Genomic DNA, 17,998 nt, shown 5'->3' on the forward strand with positions numbered 1-17,998 from the left:
TTAAAGGTTACTGCAGTTTCACAAACCCTTTTCCTGTCTTATTGAATGTATTCATGAGGTGGTTTAAAAAAGTTATTGGTTTTTAACCTAGTAGCACTATATCTAGATACAACCACCAGAATAACTAGTTACACCAAACTAGCTTTTAAAAAACTGCTCTTATTTTAAACGGGAAAGCAATATTTGTACATAGCATGTTAGTTATTACAGTCTTAAACATTGATTTATGCTTTTGTATGCATGAATTTAAAATAAGAGCTGTTATGTGTTTTCTTTATAGTGTAACATTATGAATGTAACAAACTGATATTTGCTGGGTAATTAGTCAGCCTGTGTAACTTCAATGGGTGCGGTTCGTTCAGTTTTCACACCATGACTGTCTGGGTTTATCATCTGTTTCTAGGCAGTGAAGTTTAGTAGCTTTTTACAGCAACAGGTAGGGCAGGGGAAGTGCTGTAAAACCATGTGCAACATCCATATAAATATTGGCGATGTTTCTGTGAAAAGTTCTCATGTCCTTATTGAACACCGGCCGTTTTAAGATTTGATGAGGAAATTGAGATGCAGATTTTCATAGAAGGAACTTGAATATTTATCTTTTCATTGTCTAGAATTATTCCAAAATATTCAGATTCCCTTACAAAACCGGATGTTTAAACAAAAACATGAATTTCTGATGTAAAATGTCCAACTTGCTTGCCTTTTTAAAAAAATACATTCCGTTTTTCTGGAACGTTTGTAGCTGGAAAGCCCAGGCTGCACCAGCTGAGCTCGGGGATGAGACGGACGATGTCGCTGGACGCCATCATCGGGCCGTACCTGCAGGGACACTGGCCGAAAGAACCCGAAGTCCACTGCGGTCCGTCCTGCAAAGACAAATCAACCCAGGTGTGCTCTAAATGGAGATAAGTGTGAGAGTTAATCAGCAATAAATCGACTGGTCGCATAGTAAATTAACATTACTGTGATCATTTCCATTCGTTAAAGAGAAGCTTCCCTTTAATGTCAATGGAAATCCTCCATTTTGAAACTCAATAAATCTTACTGGATGATAAATCGTCCCAGAAGTTATTGCGATAAACGATAATATTGTTGTTTTTGAGATCATTTTCAATTAATATAATGGTAATGACGCATTCTCAAAGATTAATAAACTTTAAAATCTAGAGAACATTTAACTCTGGAACTGGAAGTCATTTTAAATATCCACGAGAAACAACAAATATAATCTCTGTAAACAAAATCATCCTTCAAAAAACGGGCTGTTTGAGACCAAAGCACCCGAATGAAAACTTCTCATCCAGTTTCTGAGAGAAAATAAAAAATAAAAAAAAATTATGCAAATGGAAATTATTGATCTTGTTTTAATTTATAATGCGATTAATTGATTTATTGCTACATGTGACACTCGGTAAGAAGTAGCTAGTTTACACTTCCTGCCACTTTTGCCTGAATTATTATTTTTGGTTATCGAGACTTAATAATAAATTTTAATTATTGTTGTTTTGTTTGTTCATTTTGTACATTTAAAATATTTTCCAGTTCCAGTGTTGAATGTTCTGTAGAAATGTACATTTGAGAGGTTACACCTGCGTCAATATGTTTTTATTTCTAGTTGAAAATGGTCTCAGAATGACAATATTATCATTTACTGCAACAACTTCTGCAGCATTTGATATTGTAGGAGTTTAAAAGTGAGTCAGAGGAATAAGTTTGTCACAACTTTGAGTTTATTTTGTTAAAGCTCTGCATGGATTTTCAGTTTAGTTTAGTTTAAATGGACAGATAGGTTTGAGTCATGGTGTCTGTTTATTTCCCTGCAGTTTTCTGCAAAGATAGAAGTGAGACGGTGAGCAGAAGGAGGGGGGGGGAGCGAGAGCGAGAGAGGGGGAGGCAGTGTCCGGTGCTTGCACAGCTATTACATAGTGTGAACCACAGCCATGAGAACAGTGACTGAAGTCAGCTGATGAGGCTGTTCTGGCTGCACCCATCCTCTCTGCTCTGTGTGCAGGCTCTCGCCACTGCTCTTCGGTTGCCCACATCCTCCACCCGCTCTGTTTTTCAGTTTCTCCTGCTCTTTTGCTCTTCTAGAAGTGTGAAGAGCAAGTCTGTGGGTGTTAACTGTTTAAAATATCAAGTCAAGAACAAGATAAAACCACCGTATCTGTGTGATCCAGACCAGAGGTTTTGATGTAATGTGAGGTTTATTCTTGTCGCTGTTTTTTGACCAGACTCGGTTGATGTGATAATCTGAGTTAAAAATTCACATTGAAAACCTTTTTTTTGTTTTTTGTTTTTTTATCTGTAGACTCCGGACTCATGGGTGGAGAAGTCCAGGAGCAGGCGAGCTAGCACCAGCGGCAGCCACAGACGCTCGGCATCGTGGGGCAGCACTGAGCATCTTCGAGAAGTCAGTCTCTGCTTTTATTCCTCAGCAGGTTTATAACTCTGGATTCAAGTGGCCAGGCTCATTAAAAAAAAACACTTTTCTGAGCAGTGATCTCATCTGCTGCTCGGAAACTTCCTGTTTTCTCACCTACATGCACATAAAAGTCTGGTTTCAGCATATTTCATCTGTTATTTGCAGATGATTTTTATTTTTTTTAATATGCATGACTAAAGCCATCAATGCCGATGTATGCACAAATGTAATTGGCTGTAACCTGTGTTATTTTGCAGATTGTCAAACTGAAACAACAACTGCAGCAGGGCAGCAAACCTGTGGCCTCTGGGGTGCATGACAAAGATCGTCAGTGTTGTTATCCTCATGGGAGCTGCAGCCTAGGAGCAACTCAGGTACTTTACCATCATCATCAAACAAACACAGCGGCCCTTTGAGGCTGCAATGTCTTCTACTACGACTGTCTGCTGTGTCCAATTTTCAAATTTATACATCGAGTGTGCAACTATTTACAGGAAGTGACTGAATTAAAGCACTGAAGCAACAGGAAGATCACTACATCACATGTGCTTCTTCTTCTTAGGAAGAAAGGCATAGTTCTGCTTTTGAGCACAGCTGGTCATTTTGTAGTGTTTGGTAATTGCACACTTGATTTGGTTTTTGAGGCTTGTGGTCACAATTGTTTAAAATAAAATCAATTCGTAGTTTATACTGGCTCTTTTAGAGTAACAAAGGCAGTCAGTCTAGGCTCATTTCATGGTTTATTGTTGTGGGAAAGACCCAAAAATCCATCACGTCACAGTTTCATAACAACAATTGGTAAATTAAACCATAGCTTTTACTTCCTGATGCAACAGAAGTGTTGTTTCTTTCAATTCTGTCTGCTAATAATGGTTTAAAACCCACAAGGAAACATCGATATGAGCTGAGTTATCAACAAATCGTATCAAAACCGAGAGGAAACAAGCTAGCATTAGCCTAGCATCTCAGCAAACTCCTGCCTGTGCAAAGATCCTTAGCAGAGTTGGATGCTTGTTTACTGAAGAGTTTTTCTAGCCGAGTCAGTTAATCCGTTAGAAAAATTAAGCAACAACTTGTTTTTGTTTGTTTTTAGGGGAAGTGTAATTGGAACATAACAGCTTTCTTAAACCCAGTTCTCAGGGTTTTTACCTTTCAGAGTATATTGCAAAGTTTTGCAATGTCCAGCAACACCCATTGCAAATCCGTTTTTCTGTTTTTTTTCTCACATCTTTTGAGTTTACTGTGACCAAGCATAATAATGAGAAGCTGTGATTGTGGAACCAAAGAGGCACGGCTTAGAAATCCAGTCATTGCTCAATAAAATGTCACATTCATTCTGCAGCGCCTTCTGACCATTGTAATCTGTATTTTTTTTGAGTGCAGATCATTAAATTTTATTTACACTGAAGAAATTAGCTTAATTGCATGAAAAGCTATTAAGCTAATCATTGTTTCAAGCAAAATTTCTGATAAAATTGAACAATTTCCTACAGTTTAGCATTAGATATTGGATATATGCTTTGAGTTTTTCTTTTTCTGGACTTTTGACCTTATTGGATTTGGACATTTTAGTGTGAACCATTAATTTTCTTTTCTTGAAAGATGAAAGAATGAATTTTTTCGACATTGGGAAAATGACGTGCATTCAAAACCACCACTAGCAACATTAGCTGGTGTTCTGGATGCTTCAGTCGTTTACAATGTTGTGAAGGAATTTTGTCACCATTCTTCTTTACAACTCGGCTACATTTCAGCAGAAAGACATGGGTTCATTGTCCTGGTGACAATCCAGTTCTGGCCCAACTTCTGTGTACTGAAGGTACACAGAAGTTGTAAGTATTTTTATAATTTCTAGATATGAGTAGAAGTTAAAATACTCTCATCTCATATATTTATATGTTTAAATTTTTAAACAATGCTACAGTACACTCTTTTCTCTATTTTTTTTGTTTCTAATCCCTTTTTATAGCGGTTTATTCTTCTAGAATATAAGTTATTACGGCTGTGTAATTTTATCATTTCTATGATATTTATTGATTTTTTCCTCAAAGTATTGATTTTTCATCTGCGAGTATCGATACATGAAATCCTTCTTTGAGTTTTTATGTAAAATCCACTTGAATTAAATGACAGCTATCATACATGACATTTTTACATTTTTACCCAATTGCACATATACATTAAAAATGACATTTACTGAAACGACCGGTTAGAGTTAATTAAATAAATCAATTAAACTAATAAATTACATTATAGTATATTGAGTAAGACAAAAAAGGTTCATTTTCTGCATCCAAATACACAAAGCCAAATGTATAACAAAATTACATTTATTACACCAGTATTACACCATCAGTTCAGTTATTTCAATCCAAGTCTCTGGTACAGTAAGAAAATGTCACCAAAATCACTCAAATCTTTCAGAAAATCTTTGAAAATGATTGAATCGTATCGTTTGCTGAATATCGTGATATATATCGTACCATGAGCAGAATATCGCTTATCATATTGTATCATGTGATTAGTGTATTGCTACACCACTATAAGTTACAGCCAAAATGATACAAAAAATGATATGTCTTTACAGTACACTGCAAAAACACAAAATCTTACCAAGCATTTTTGGTCTTTGTTTTATTTATTTATTTTTTGATCGTTTGGGTCTGAATGAGTGTTGATCTGCTCTTAAACATTAATTACTTTATAGTTGTAGATTGATAGTAGTAGAAACAATTTTATGTATTTAATTGCACTTCAAAAAACACAAATCCTTTTTTGATCTAGTTTCTAGTGCAAATATTTTAGTAAACTATAAACAAAACAAAACTAACTTACTCACAAGTCACAGTTCAGTGAGATACAGGTTATATTGCCTTTAAATAGGTAAATGCTTAATATTTATGAAAAACTACTGGTGGAGGAGGGGGCGGAGCTAAGAGACTAAGGGGGTGGAGCCAATAGGCTAGGGGGCGGAGCCATGTCTGCAGACGAGTTCCTTTAAATCGAGACTAAGAAGCCACCTGTGTAGAGCCGAAACTTGACAATTGTTGGCTGTGTTTTATAACTTTGTGTTTTTTTTGTGTGCTTTTTAATGATGTAACGCATTTGAACTGCCTTGTTGCTGAAATGTGTTTTGCTAATAAACTTGATTGATTGATTAATCTATATCAAATAGCTGAACTGGTAATTTGTGTGGTTGTTGAGCTGAAGTCAGGAGCTGCCTTTAAAGTGAACTAAAAGTTAAGTGGATTTGTGTTTGTGTCCTCAGACCCAGCCGGTTCCCATCCCCCTCTCCCCTCTGTCTACTCTGGTTCCCCGCCTGCGCTGCAGCGTGGAGGGCCTCAACCAGGAGCTGGAGGGCATGTTCATCAGCCAGTCTCCTCCCCCACAGCACAGGGTAGGTGTCTCTCATGTCTCCTGTCCTCAGAAAATCACAATGATGCCCGACTTATTTTGTTCTCCTTCTCGTCAGCTGCTTGAAGTTCCAGACGGTCACCGCGCTCCGGTGCCTCTGCACAGCTGCAGCAGCGGTTCGCAGAGCGACCGCGCCACCACACCCCTCTCCTCCTCCTCTAACTGCTCCTCTCCCTGCGCTTCGCCTCCATCTAATGCTCTAGATGCTCCCCTGCACCCTCACCAAGGCTAGTTTATATCGTTTATTATGCAAAATAAATCCACATTTTGGATGTTTTTATACTTGCATTTGGCTTTTAAAATCAACCCAAGCACTTAAAAACAAGTTAATGTTTTTTTTGGTGTCTGGAAAACGAGCCGTTTCAAAAACCTTAGCTCTCATTCAACGGTTATCTGGTTTTTACTGCTGTATGAGCTGTAGAATGGCTGCTGGAAAAGAAAAGTGCTTTGTTGTTGATTTGTCATCCAGAAAATACTCCCTGTACTCATGTTTGTTGTGCAGTAGGCTCCACTTCTGCTTTTCAAAGATGTACAGTTGTGTAATTCGCAGCCATTTTCATATGCGAGTGTAAATGTGGCCAGAAGCTGTTTGTTTGGATTTAAAGTGACGGAGCCCTAAAACGGCTCATTCACTGATCGGACTAAATTCTCATTTTCCAAGAATGATTTTGACCAAAAAATATGATGAAACTGTTTTGTATAAACTCATCCTAACCTGTGAAAGGAAGAGTAATGCGTCTCCTTTAATGAAGTAGCAAACAAATGTGTCATTTGCATTTTTTCCTTTTGCTTCAGGCTCAGTAGAGAAGTGTCCGCTGTCTCCAGTCTCCTCCCACAGTGAGGCCGAGCTCAACCAGCCACCACAAATCTCCTCCTCTCCAGGACTCAACAAAAGCTTCTGCTTCCAGCGAGAACCTCCAGAGGGCTGCGAGAAGGTCCGAGTCTGGGAGGAGATCAGGTACCGTTCTGCAGATAATCTGAGTTTAGGCAGCATCATAATATAAAGTTAAGTGGAAATTTAGGTATTCTAAGGACAAAAATGACAATAATTCATACAATTAACAAAAAATAACAAAATAAGACAAAAGAGATTTTTTTCAAATTAGTTTCTTGTAATAAAAAACTTAAAAACTGCAGGTGTCTGTCTGGTGAATTTTTGGCTTAAAGATGTTTGTTTTTCATTCAGTGGGTAGAAAATCCAGAAATTTTACTCAAATAAAAGTAAAATGTAAAAATACTCCGAAAGGTAAATAAAAAAAAAGTTACTCAAGTAAATGTAATAATTAATCTATTGATTATTGTGATGATTAATCATCTTTAAAAAAAGCGCATTCTGTAGATTTTTCATTTAAGCTTAAAAATACAATAAAACATGCAAATAACAAAGAAATCCTCTCTTTAAATGGGAAAATAAACATTATTTTGCCTGAAATGTTATATATATAAAGCGATTGATATGAATATTTGTGCATAAAAAAACAACTGAATGTTTACATGAAATGAACAAACTTTCCAAATGCCAGCAGGATTGTTATTTGATGCTTTAACAGAAACGGTTTAGGATTCAGATGAGTCCGACACATCAATCTTTTCTGATGAGCAGCGTAAAATTAGATTATTTTTTAGTTGTTTATGTAGATAAACTGAAAAAAATATTGATTCGTAGTTCCTGCTCAGCCTGGGAGAATATCTGGTTTCATTTCCACTTTTCATGATGGGTGGAAATTGTTTTGCATTATTGACTGAAAATGAGCTGAACTGTTGAAACTTATTAGGCGTAAAATCACTAATAGGAAGTGAAGCTGCGCCTTTATTCCTGTTTGTCTTGGTTTTAGTCTCTCACTCCCTCTGACTCATGAGTTAAACTAACAGCTTCTGGTTTACAGTGACGACAGTTGGCTCCTTTTTCAGGCACATTGCACATATATTGGTAATCTGAACATTCATGAATCTAAACCAGAATTATAAAAGTTTTAGGTTTTTCATTGTAGTTTAGTTTTCATTGTAATTCTGTTTATTTGTTAAATATTGTTTAGTTTTCAGTAGTTACAGTGATAGTTTTAGTTTTTTCATACTTTGGTTTAGTTTTGAGTGCAAAATTCAATAATCTCGAAGTATGTTATTGTGATTGGGTAACAAATACTCAACAGAAAATACTATTTTCAAAAAATGTATTGATTTATTGCTAAGCAATCAAGCAGGTTTGGGTAGAGAATCCAAAAATTGTCCTCAAGTAAGAGCAGCACTACTACATTTACTTTTACTCCAAGTAAAAGTAAAAATATCCATCCAAGAAATTACTAAAGTAAAAGAGTATTTGGTAAAAAGTTTATTCAAGTACCGAATAAACTTTCCAATCAGATTATTAATCATTTAATGTTTAAAAATGATATAGTAATGAGTGGAAATGTTGATATTTTAAGGACACAGATAACAGTAATTCACATAATTAGCAACAAAATAACAAAATCAGGCAAAATGAATGTTTCCAAATCAGTTTCTTTCAATAAAAAACATAAACTTTCACATAAACAGCGGCTGTGTGTTTTTGTCTGGTTAAAACATGTTTGTTTTTCATTCAGTGGGAAGAAAATCCAGAAATTTTATTGAAGTAAGAGAAGAAATACTTTATAATAAGATTACTAAAGTAAATGTAACTGAGTAAATGTAACTAGTTACTTCCCAACTCTGGTGTTTTCTCACAACTTTTGCTGTCGTCATTTTGCCACCAGGAGGAAAATGTCGCGCCGTAATTTACTAAACATAAACTAAAATGAATTTCACATCAGTTCGAAGGTTAATGAATATGATATACCATGATATTGCTATAATTTCAGTTAAATCTTTTAGTTAATGATGATGACCTCGATCCAACCCAAAGTCCTGCTCTCTCCTGCAGTATCCCACACCACCACAAGGAGGCCCCGGTCTCCTCCTGCCCTGACCCCAACAAGGTGAACTTCACGCCCCACGGCGGCTCGGCCTTCTGCCCCGTCAGCCTGCTGAAGCCCCTGTTCCCCTCCATGGACCTGCTGATCCGCAGCCTCACAGTCTCTCCCGTCGGGAACTGCTCCGGCCAGGGAACGCCGTCCGCCGGGAACCGCGGCGCCTCCCCGGATCCGGCTGCCGCCTCCGCCGTGCTGGGAGACGCTTCGGGAGAGGCGCTCGCCTTCTGATTGCAGCTGCAGCTCTTTTCTGTGAAAATGATGATGCAAATGTTTACCTGGACCAGGCAGGTGTGTTTGAACTGCTCTTCTTCTTTAGATATAAAATAATCTGATTTATGAGTAACTCTGGAGGAGGGCAGATAAATGATGTGGTAGTGTAAAACACCCCTGGTGAAATTTTAGGTGTTTTTCCTGATAAATCAACTCTTTCCACCTTTTATTGTGACGACTTCTCTTAGTCCAATGCACTTTCAGTTAAATTTAACTCTAATTTTAATCCAAATTCATTCATTTTGTTTGTAAATCTACATTTAAGCCCCATATTATTATTATTTCCTGACATATTTGAATTTAAATCTCACCTTAAACCAAAAAGTTATTTCTGAAGATAAAACTGTAAAATGAGCTGTATTTATTTACATTTTCATTAAAAATTGTGTTGCAAATTACTTATATCCTTCTCAGTAATCGGTTTGAGAGTCTTGGCTCCATCTGGCTGAGCTTCACAAACATTCAAATTACATCCACATCCCAGTAAAATTAAAATAATATAATAATTTGATACAATAATTTTGTGCTTAACTGTATGTTTGGACTTCTAATTTTTATTTTCTAGCAGAAATCCTGAAGGTTTTGCATAAAAATTCATGAAAGTTGTCAGAAATGTATCCACTGTTATCAAAAAAATTAAACCAAACCCACAGGATAATGATGCCACCACCATGTCTTGATTCCCTTCTTCTTAGTCTAGATATATGGACAATAGAATATATCGTCTGATACAGAATCAGTGCTGCTGTTGCCTTCCTGACAGGTTCATGTTTTGCTTTATTCTTGGTTTGGCTTTATTGTTTTTGGATAACTTTCTCCTGGTGAAATGCTATGGAAAATAATGCTGAGGAATTTTATTTGTAGCCTTCTTATGACTGGTACCTTTAAACAATGAGCTAATAGATTCACTAGAAAGATGGTAGAAAATCTGAATGCAATCAAAACAAGAGGTCATTGCTGCTTTTTTCCCCAAAAAAATATTTTCTTTTCAACGGATCAGTTCAGAATATGTCGCTCTAAAAGTGGAAAGTTTTGGTTACTTATCAGGATTTCCTTTAAAAAACGACATTTTACCAGGGGTATGAACACTTCTGAGCTCCGTCGAAACCCAAAGGAAAGACTTTATAAGCTACAATTTCCTTCCAGGAACTCAAAACATTTCAATTTGGGTCAATCAGTTTTATTTTCCAAAGAAATTTATGGCCAAAAAAACAACATGAAACAGAGCTTTGACTTTACTGACTTCACTTCCTGCCTAGATCCTCCTCTTTTTTTACGTTTGTCCAAAATATCAGGAGTCTAGGTCTTCTGAGAACACTCACTTATTATTAAAATGAGTTTTCTTCCTTTTTGTAGGTATTCAAAGATATTTATGTGTAACTGGATGTTGCTAGTGCATGACAAATCAGCTGGTAATCTTTGCTTGACTCAAGAGAAGACAATGAAATCACTTATTTTGTTTTATTATACTTGGCCGTAGGGAAATTTCCGTTTGTTGGAGTTGGGTAGCATTTACACCCAAGAGCTTCAGCTTCCTGCTTTAAGGTAGTTTGTTGTTTTTGTAGAAATATGTATGAGTTAGTAGTTAAAGATGTTGTTTTTCGATGTTGGTGTATCAAGAACACACCAGGTAGGTGTGTTTTTGACGCCATGTTGATAGTTTTGAGGTTTCACGGCCCAGTTGACTACCTAACCAGTTTTAGTGGTATAGATGTGTCGCCTTTCATGTTTGCTTTGATATGTTTTCGTTCTGCCAAGCTGACAAGTCGATCAACTAGTTTTATTTCCGGTAGACATGTTTGCACAGATTGAACTGCTACCTTTGAGTTGCAATTCTATGTTTTTTTTTTTGTTTTTTTTTACATTCATTCTTTTTGTACTTCATTGTAAATCTTAAGAGTAGTAAAGTGTATTTTGTACGTCTTTATCAGTTACCTGCAGCATAAGCTAAAAGGAAAAAAAAATCTCCTGTTATTTCTAGTTTTGTTGATGTTCGTTTGTGGCAGGTTTTTCATCATCGGGTGGAGTTTTATGCACTTCCAGGAGAGGATGTTTGTTTTTTTCCCCACTTTTTACACATTTCTGGGTAAAGTGTCTGACAGATTTATGTGTGTGTGAGTGTGTGAGCATGGTGATGGAGACTTGATTGATCTTTTGACTAACTTGTAGTTTTTTATATTATTATTATTAAAAATACAGAATAGAGTTGTTGTTTCCCGTTTGATACAAAATGCTTCCTTTCTGTTTGGATGTTGGGAATTTGCTGTTTTCTCAGGTTCTGTGTTCTGTCCACATAAACATAGTGTGACGATAAACTCTGGTTTCTGTCATTTCTCCACTTAGCTCAAATTTTTTTACCACATCTGTCAAAAAAAGCAACCTAGAATCAAGCAAATAAAGTAGCCCATTTTTTTTCATTTTTAATTTTTCATTATGGATATTTATTGTTGATCCAAAAGTTAAGAGGGATTAGGGATATTGTAAATAAAATACTCTGCCTTTTACTTTATTATTAAAGTAAAAGGCAGAGTAAATTTCTGCCAAAATCTTCAGAAGTTTAGTGATTTATCTCAGAAATTTTCTAGAAAAAAACTTTCAAAAGTCAAACATTTTCAACATTTAAAACTCAGAAATGTTCTAATCTTTATGTAGGAATTTTCTGAGATTAATTTAAAATTTGACTCTTTTGGCAGAAATTTCCTACTTCCTACTTTTTTCTCTTTACGATTACATGATTGTAGCTTTTGCACATTTGTTGTATTTAAAAAAAGTCTTATAGGTTTGACTTTTCTTTTTTTTTTTGGCTTGATTGACTATTTTCAGTAACAACAGAATTTTGGTCACTTTCTTTAAAAACTTGCTATATTTAGCAAAGAAAAGCTAATTTGTTTTTTCAGGAAAGGTCTCTGGATAAATGTAGATTTACGTTCTCTTTTAAAGTATTCATCTATAGCAAGATGAATACTTTGTCGGAAAATTATGTTGGTAATTATTTTACCTGTATTAAAAACTTGCATCACTTTTGAATTGCAGTTTGAGGGGGCCGCACAAAATCAGTCCAAGGGCCACTAACGGCCCCCGGGCCACACTTTGGACACCCCTGACTGGGTCTCTTCTGTACTGATGTAAAATAAAAACTAGTTGTTAAAACTTCTGCATTTCATGTTGAAGTTTTCAGATCTGACCAGCAAATGCAAACTCCGACTCTTTAGCGCCCTCTGCTGGTGTGTGACCCATGAGGGCGTTTTGAGGCTTTATTACATTTTTAAAATGAGTTTTTCTTCTAATTTCTTGTACAGATATCTTGGTACATTTGAAATAAGACAAAACTAACTTTCAGCAAGACATAAGAGTTTGATATCAGTCAATAATTGCTTTAAATTAATGAAAAAGTTCTAGTTCCACTGGCATAACAAAACATTTTTACCGATGTTGGTTACCTTAAGTTAGTTTTGTCTTATTTCAGTTGTACTAAGATATTTGCACTAGAAACTAGAACAAAACTTGGTAAAATTTGTGTTTTTCCCCCCAAATATTTGATACCATTTTAGTTTGATTTACAGAATCAGCAACTCTCAGGTAGTCTGAGCTGTTTTCCTTCTATGTAAGTAAATACAAGTAATAACATTTCCTTCCAGTTGTTTGTGAACAAAATGTTAAACATCACCCTGACTTTACTAAGTGTAAAGCATAATATAGTTAAAAGTTAATTTCTAATAGTAATTCAGTTAAACAAAGTGGTATATTTCATGTATTTATCATCATAGAAATTAGAATGTTGTACAATAACAATAAAGAGAGTTTTTTTGTCCAAGTGTATGAATGGAAAGTTGAGTGGAAGGAAAAGGTGCACAAATATAAAGGAGTACTTTGATGGAGTTTTGGCTCAATTCTTTGATTTATTATTTATTTTGAAAATAAAAACCAAGTATTTTTTATTAAAATGCATCGAACTTGTTGTTTGTAACGGGCAAAATGTGAGAATGTGATTGTGAAGGCAGTGACGGGCGGCAGCAGGTGAGTTTTCTTTAAGAGGTCCGCAGCCTCGCGGTGTAACCGGGGTTCTCGTCCCCGGCTGGGATTGGCTGGCAGCAGAGGAGGGTGTTCAGCAGCGCTGCGTGCCTCCAGGCCTGCAGAAAGAAGATCCGCAGCAGCGCTGCCTGTTTGTCCGCAGATTCCTAAAAACCCAACAGACTCCGCTTGTTGTTGCTAAAAACCCGCCACAATGTCCATGTTCTCGGTCGTCCGGAAGCAGATGAAGAGTCACCCCTCTGTAAGTCTCAAATCCTGTATTTTAAATTTTTTTTCTGTGCTAATTATCTTTATTTGACATTGAAAGTGCGCGCTGAGGGGGAGGCGCGCTCCCGATTTCTGAAACATTCCGTAAATTACAAAGAAAAGGGCGATCACTTATTAAATACTATTATAAAAATAAAAATGTATCCACATTATTGGGATCTGAACGCAAATATTTGGGAGGTTTTTCCCTCCCAATAACCTTAAATTATTGGGTTACCTTAAATTTAGGTCTAATCCTAAAATTAGACCTAAATGGCTTATTTTTATATATACAAAAACCACCAAGAAATGAAAAGAATGGATGATTAAAACACGACCGCACCTAAATTGGGTTAATTTCTTTTGTAAAAACAAATGAATTGCGCTGATTTGCACTTCACACTCAGGAGCCACATCTGCCAGATTTATTCTGGATTTCCCAGCCGGAAAAGATCCAGATGAGGGGATTTATACCGCAGCCATGCGTGGTGGTCGCAAAAGCACGTATGATATCCATACAGGCCTGACTGAAGTCTATTTTTCCAAGGACGACGGGGTGAAACAGTCTGCTTTACGGCAGACACCATATAAATAGACCACTGATATGTGTATGTCCTCTGCTGGTCGGTGACTCATTTGCCAGTTTATTTAGCTGGTTGAGGCATTTTGTCGTGAAATGTTTGATTATCACACCAAATCTCCAACCTGAAAATAAAATTCAATCAACCTCAGAAGAACAACCCCCCACCAAAATTAATGGATAAATGATTTCAAAACCCCTTATTCCACCCACTTCAACTGATTAAGATATTTTGTTTTTGTGAACCTTTTGATATAATTTCAATAACTTTTTGGATTCACGCAGTGAATGTCGTCAACCTAAAAATAAAACTCAGCCCTCTATTTGCATATCTTAGCTAAACAGCGACATTAGCGATTAATTATGGAAATAAATTAGGTTTATTTAACGATAATTCGAAAAATGTACGTTTTTCGAAACGCTGATTTCGAAAAAGGGAATGTTTATAAAAAGAGGTGGTTTTCCGGCTGAATCAAAAGAAGTGTCTTTTTTCCGCATCACACGAGTCATGTGATCAACAACCGGATGTTGCTACTGGCGGAAATGACGAAGACTACAGGAAGTGTTAGGAGGATGATTGCTGAGCACGTTTTTTAATGTCTTATAGAGTGAACAAACTTACTTTAACTGTATTATTTATTTAATAGAAACATTGCAATTGCGAAATTGTGGTGGTGGTGGGGGGTTACGTTAGTGGAATATCAACAACGTTTTGTGCACATTTGTAATAGAAACAGGTTATAACAGGGATCAACTACGTACTTTGTTTTCAATGGAACAGGAATCACTTATATTCACAGTTTATTTGTACTAAGAAAAAGGTTTGCCTTTTCTTCCAGAGAAAGCATCTAGGCGTGGCTAAAATATTGTAAAAACTTTGTTGGATGAAACCAAACATAATCTTTGGGCTGAAATTGCCACTGGCACCATTGGGTTGCTGGTTTGAATCCCTGATCCGTTGTGTAAATGTATAAATTACTAAATGTAGATTAAAGGGCTTTGGAGTCCTCTGACTTGGTAAAACATTATACAAGTAAAAGCCATTAACCATTTCTTCAATTTTAGAAATGAAGAAAATCTGGGATTTTCAATGCTTTTTTAAGTTTAATTGTACAGGTCGTATGTAATATTAAAGGTGGAAAAAAAATCTATTGTTTTGCATCACATAAAGACTATTTACATATAGTCTTCACATATATGTGAAATAACATGGGTTTATGTTATTATCTGTTATTCAATGTAATAAAGCTTTATTATCATATTATCTGCTTATGTTTGTTTGTTTCCTACAGCTGATTCCCCTCTTCATCTTCATCGGTGGCGGAACGACGATGAGCATGTTGTACTTGGCCAGACTGGCTCTGAAGAATCCCGACGTCTCGTAAGTATCTCTGCACTGCAAAAACACAAAACTTACCAAGTTTTTAGTTTAGTTTCTTATGCAAATATCTTAGTAGACTTGAAATAAGACAAAATTAACTTACAAATAGCTTTATTTTTTTTTACAAAATAGAGGAGCTTGGTTTAAGTCAATAATTCCCTAAAATTCATGAAAAAGTGCTAGTTAAAGTTTAAAAAGAATATTAAAAATCTGTAATAAATAATGAAATAACATTGAATTGATTGGATGGCCAATTATATATGGTTTGTTTTTGACTTATTTTTGAAAGTGTTGAGGCTGTGGATTTGTATTTTTGTGTTTTGATATGGTTTGTATGTTTTGCGGTATTTTGAAATGTCTTTCTTGTGGTTTTATTGTAATGTTTGTGCTGTGAAGGGTTAGGGTTAGGGTTAGGGAAGAATCGTCTCTACACTGCAAAAACACTAAATCTTACCAAGTAGTTTTGGCCTAGTTTCTAGTGTAATTATCTTAGTATTCTTGAAATAAAAAAAAACAAACTTATAAATAACTTTTCCATTGGATATAGCAGCTTGTTTAAGTAAATAATTCCTTAATATTGATAAAAATTACTTGTTCTATTGGCAGATTATTTCACTCATAACAAGACATTTTTCCAGGTTATAAGTATAATTAGCACTTTTTCATTAATATTAAGGAATTATTGACATGAAACAAGTTTTGAAAAGTTAGATGTAAGTTAGTTTTGTCTTAATTCAAGTGTAAAAAAAATATTTCCACTGGAAAAATACTTGGTAATTTCATATTTATGCATTAAAGATTACCTGGAAAACAGCATAAATACAAATCTTACCAAGTTTTTTGATCTAGTTTCTAGTGCAAATATATTAGTAGTGCAAAGATATGGAGGCTTGTTTTAAGTAAATATTTCTTTAATATTGATGACAAAATACTAAATCCACTGGCAGATTATTTCATGTATAACAAGACATTTTAAAACTTATTAGTTGAAGTTTTTACTTAGAACAAGCTCCTATGTCCTCCTGAAAAGTTACTTGTAAGTTAGTTTTGTCTTATTTCAAGAGACAAGACGAAAATACTTAGTAAAGATTTTGTGTTTTTGCAGTGTAACACCATATAAAGTGTGACTTTAAGATTTTTTTGTTCTGTAAATCATCATATTTTAACCTCTAATATGTCATCTTCAGGTGGGATCGCACAAACAACCCAGAGCCCTGGAACAAGCTGGAGCCCAATCAGCAGTACAAAGTAAGACATTAAAATAAAACACATGCTCGTTAATAGCTCTTATTTCTTCATGTCAGGTTAAAGCACAACTTGTGCTCTTATCATGCGTCAAAGTCCATGTTGCCTTCCTCACCCTGACTGTGTCCTTTCACGTCTCTTTTTCTCACTCTTCCAGTTTTTCAAAGTCAACATGGATTACTCCAAACTGAAGAAGGACCGGCCAGATTTCTAGGTCCTTCCACAACCGGGGTGCCGAGTTTATGCACTTTTTTGTTTTGCCAAAGTACAAGTTGAATGTTGGTCATTGAACAGTTGATTATCAGGAAAGGGATCATAAACCTATACAAGTTTGAATAAAAGCAGGCTACCACCTGTTTTCTATTGAGAAATTCTTTTTTTTCTTTTATGTGTTGTAAATTATTAAAACAATTAAAATGATTAACCTCACTGGTATGTTTTTGTTTACATAACCAAAGGTTTTATAATCACAGCTGTAGTCGGGGCGACTATTCAAACTTTTACTTGAATCCTCAATTAGTTTTTCTCCGACAGAAAACGTCACGGTCAGTTTGTCTTGCATTTTGTGGTAAATAATTATCTAATCAAGATTAAAAATAAGTCCCTCCCCAAAGCAAGTTTATTTGAAAACATGCCTCTGCTGAATCACAAAAGGCAACGGATCAGAGATATTAGACTCTTCTTGTTTTTTGTTTACTTGCATCCTTTTTAAATTATTTCTTCCTTCACATGTGTTAAATTGCATTTGATTCAGCAAAACCTTTGAACTATAACTGCAGCTCTTAGTAAATCACATAGAATTGGACAGATTTTGTCATTAAAAATTCCCATCTAATCATTAAAGGCTAACAATATTGACATCACTTGGTTTTTACTTAACATTAAGGTTGAGTATTTAACCCTGGAGCTGTTTCTTCTCCAAGTTAAAATGTCACTGCTTCTGCTTTCACACTAATATTTACATTTCAGCAGTGAGCTGCTCTACAGCATTGCCAGCCAAGTGGAAGCTGTGACTTTTAAAGCAAACTTTGACCTGTCAGAAGCAGAGGATTTCTATTACTAGTATAAAACACTATCAGTAGTAAACAGGAAACTGAACCCGCCTGGAAGACTTGCAGGAGTTGGGAAATATCACTCAAAAGTGGAGCAAGGAGCAACTGGACGTGAAGCAAGATGTGACTGTTATACGAAAAACAAACTATGAGACAGAGCTTCATCTCCTATCTACAGCAAAATTTACCTCTGCTGAAAAACTGCAGGGTTGCAAAGAAAGAAAAATAAAACACAGTTCTTGAGCTCAAATAGAGCTTTGGCTCTTTTGTCATATCATATTTTTTATTTTATTTTACCTGGAGTCATTGACTCTGTATGGATAAGTAGATGTACACAATGAACTTCCCACACAGATTAATAAAAATTTATTTTACATGAGGAATGGAGACTACTATAATGCAACACAA

General features: G+C 35.6%; 2 protein-coding genes across 2 annotated transcripts; both read left to right on the top strand.

Annotated features, from left to right (window-relative positions):
* Nucleotides 1-714: 714 nt before the first annotated feature.
* On the top strand, nt 715-9,220 carry LOC103152379 (glucocorticoid-induced transcript 1 protein-like; the record flags this gene model as incomplete). The annotated part of the gene is made up of 7 exons (XM_007572823.1): nt 715-888; nt 2,309-2,410; nt 2,680-2,796; nt 5,691-5,819; nt 5,895-6,063; nt 6,632-6,794; nt 8,736-9,220. Coding segments are annotated over 7 exons (1,131 nt in total), but the record flags the coding sequence as incomplete, so codon positions are not given.
* Nucleotides 9,221-13,143: 3,923 nt separating this feature from the next.
* On the top strand, nt 13,144-16,967 carry LOC103152371 (cytochrome c oxidase subunit NDUFA4-like). The gene is made up of 4 exons (XM_007572815.2): nt 13,144-13,327; nt 15,205-15,293; nt 16,481-16,541; nt 16,696-16,967. Exons 1-4 carry the CDS (start codon nt 13,280-13,282, stop codon nt 16,750-16,752), a joined length of 255 nt encoding a protein of 84 aa, XP_007572877.1. The 5' UTR covers nt 13,144-13,279; the 3' UTR covers nt 16,753-16,967.
* The last annotated feature ends 1,031 nt before the right edge of the window (nt 16,968-17,998 follow it).

Source organism: Poecilia formosa, unplaced genomic scaffold (assembly GCF_000485575.1).
Source record: "Poecilia formosa unplaced genomic scaffold, Poecilia_formosa-5.1.2 Scaffold308, whole genome shotgun sequence".
Lineage (NCBI taxonomy): Eukaryota > Metazoa > Chordata > Actinopteri > Cyprinodontiformes > Poeciliidae > Poecilia > Poecilia formosa.

Coding starts and splice junctions, on each gene's coding strand:
- LOC103152371 (XM_007572815.2), top strand. CDS start 13,280: ATGTCCATGTTCTCGGTCGTCCGGAAGCAGATGAAGAGTCACCCCTCT. Junction 13,328..15,204: donor AGATGAAGAGTCACCCCTCT/GTAAGTCTCAAA, acceptor TGTTTCCTACAG/CTGATTCCCCTCTTCATCTT. Junction 16,542..16,695: donor AGCCCAATCAGCAGTACAAA/GTAAGACATTAA, acceptor TCACTCTTCCAG/TTTTTCAAAGTCAACATGGA.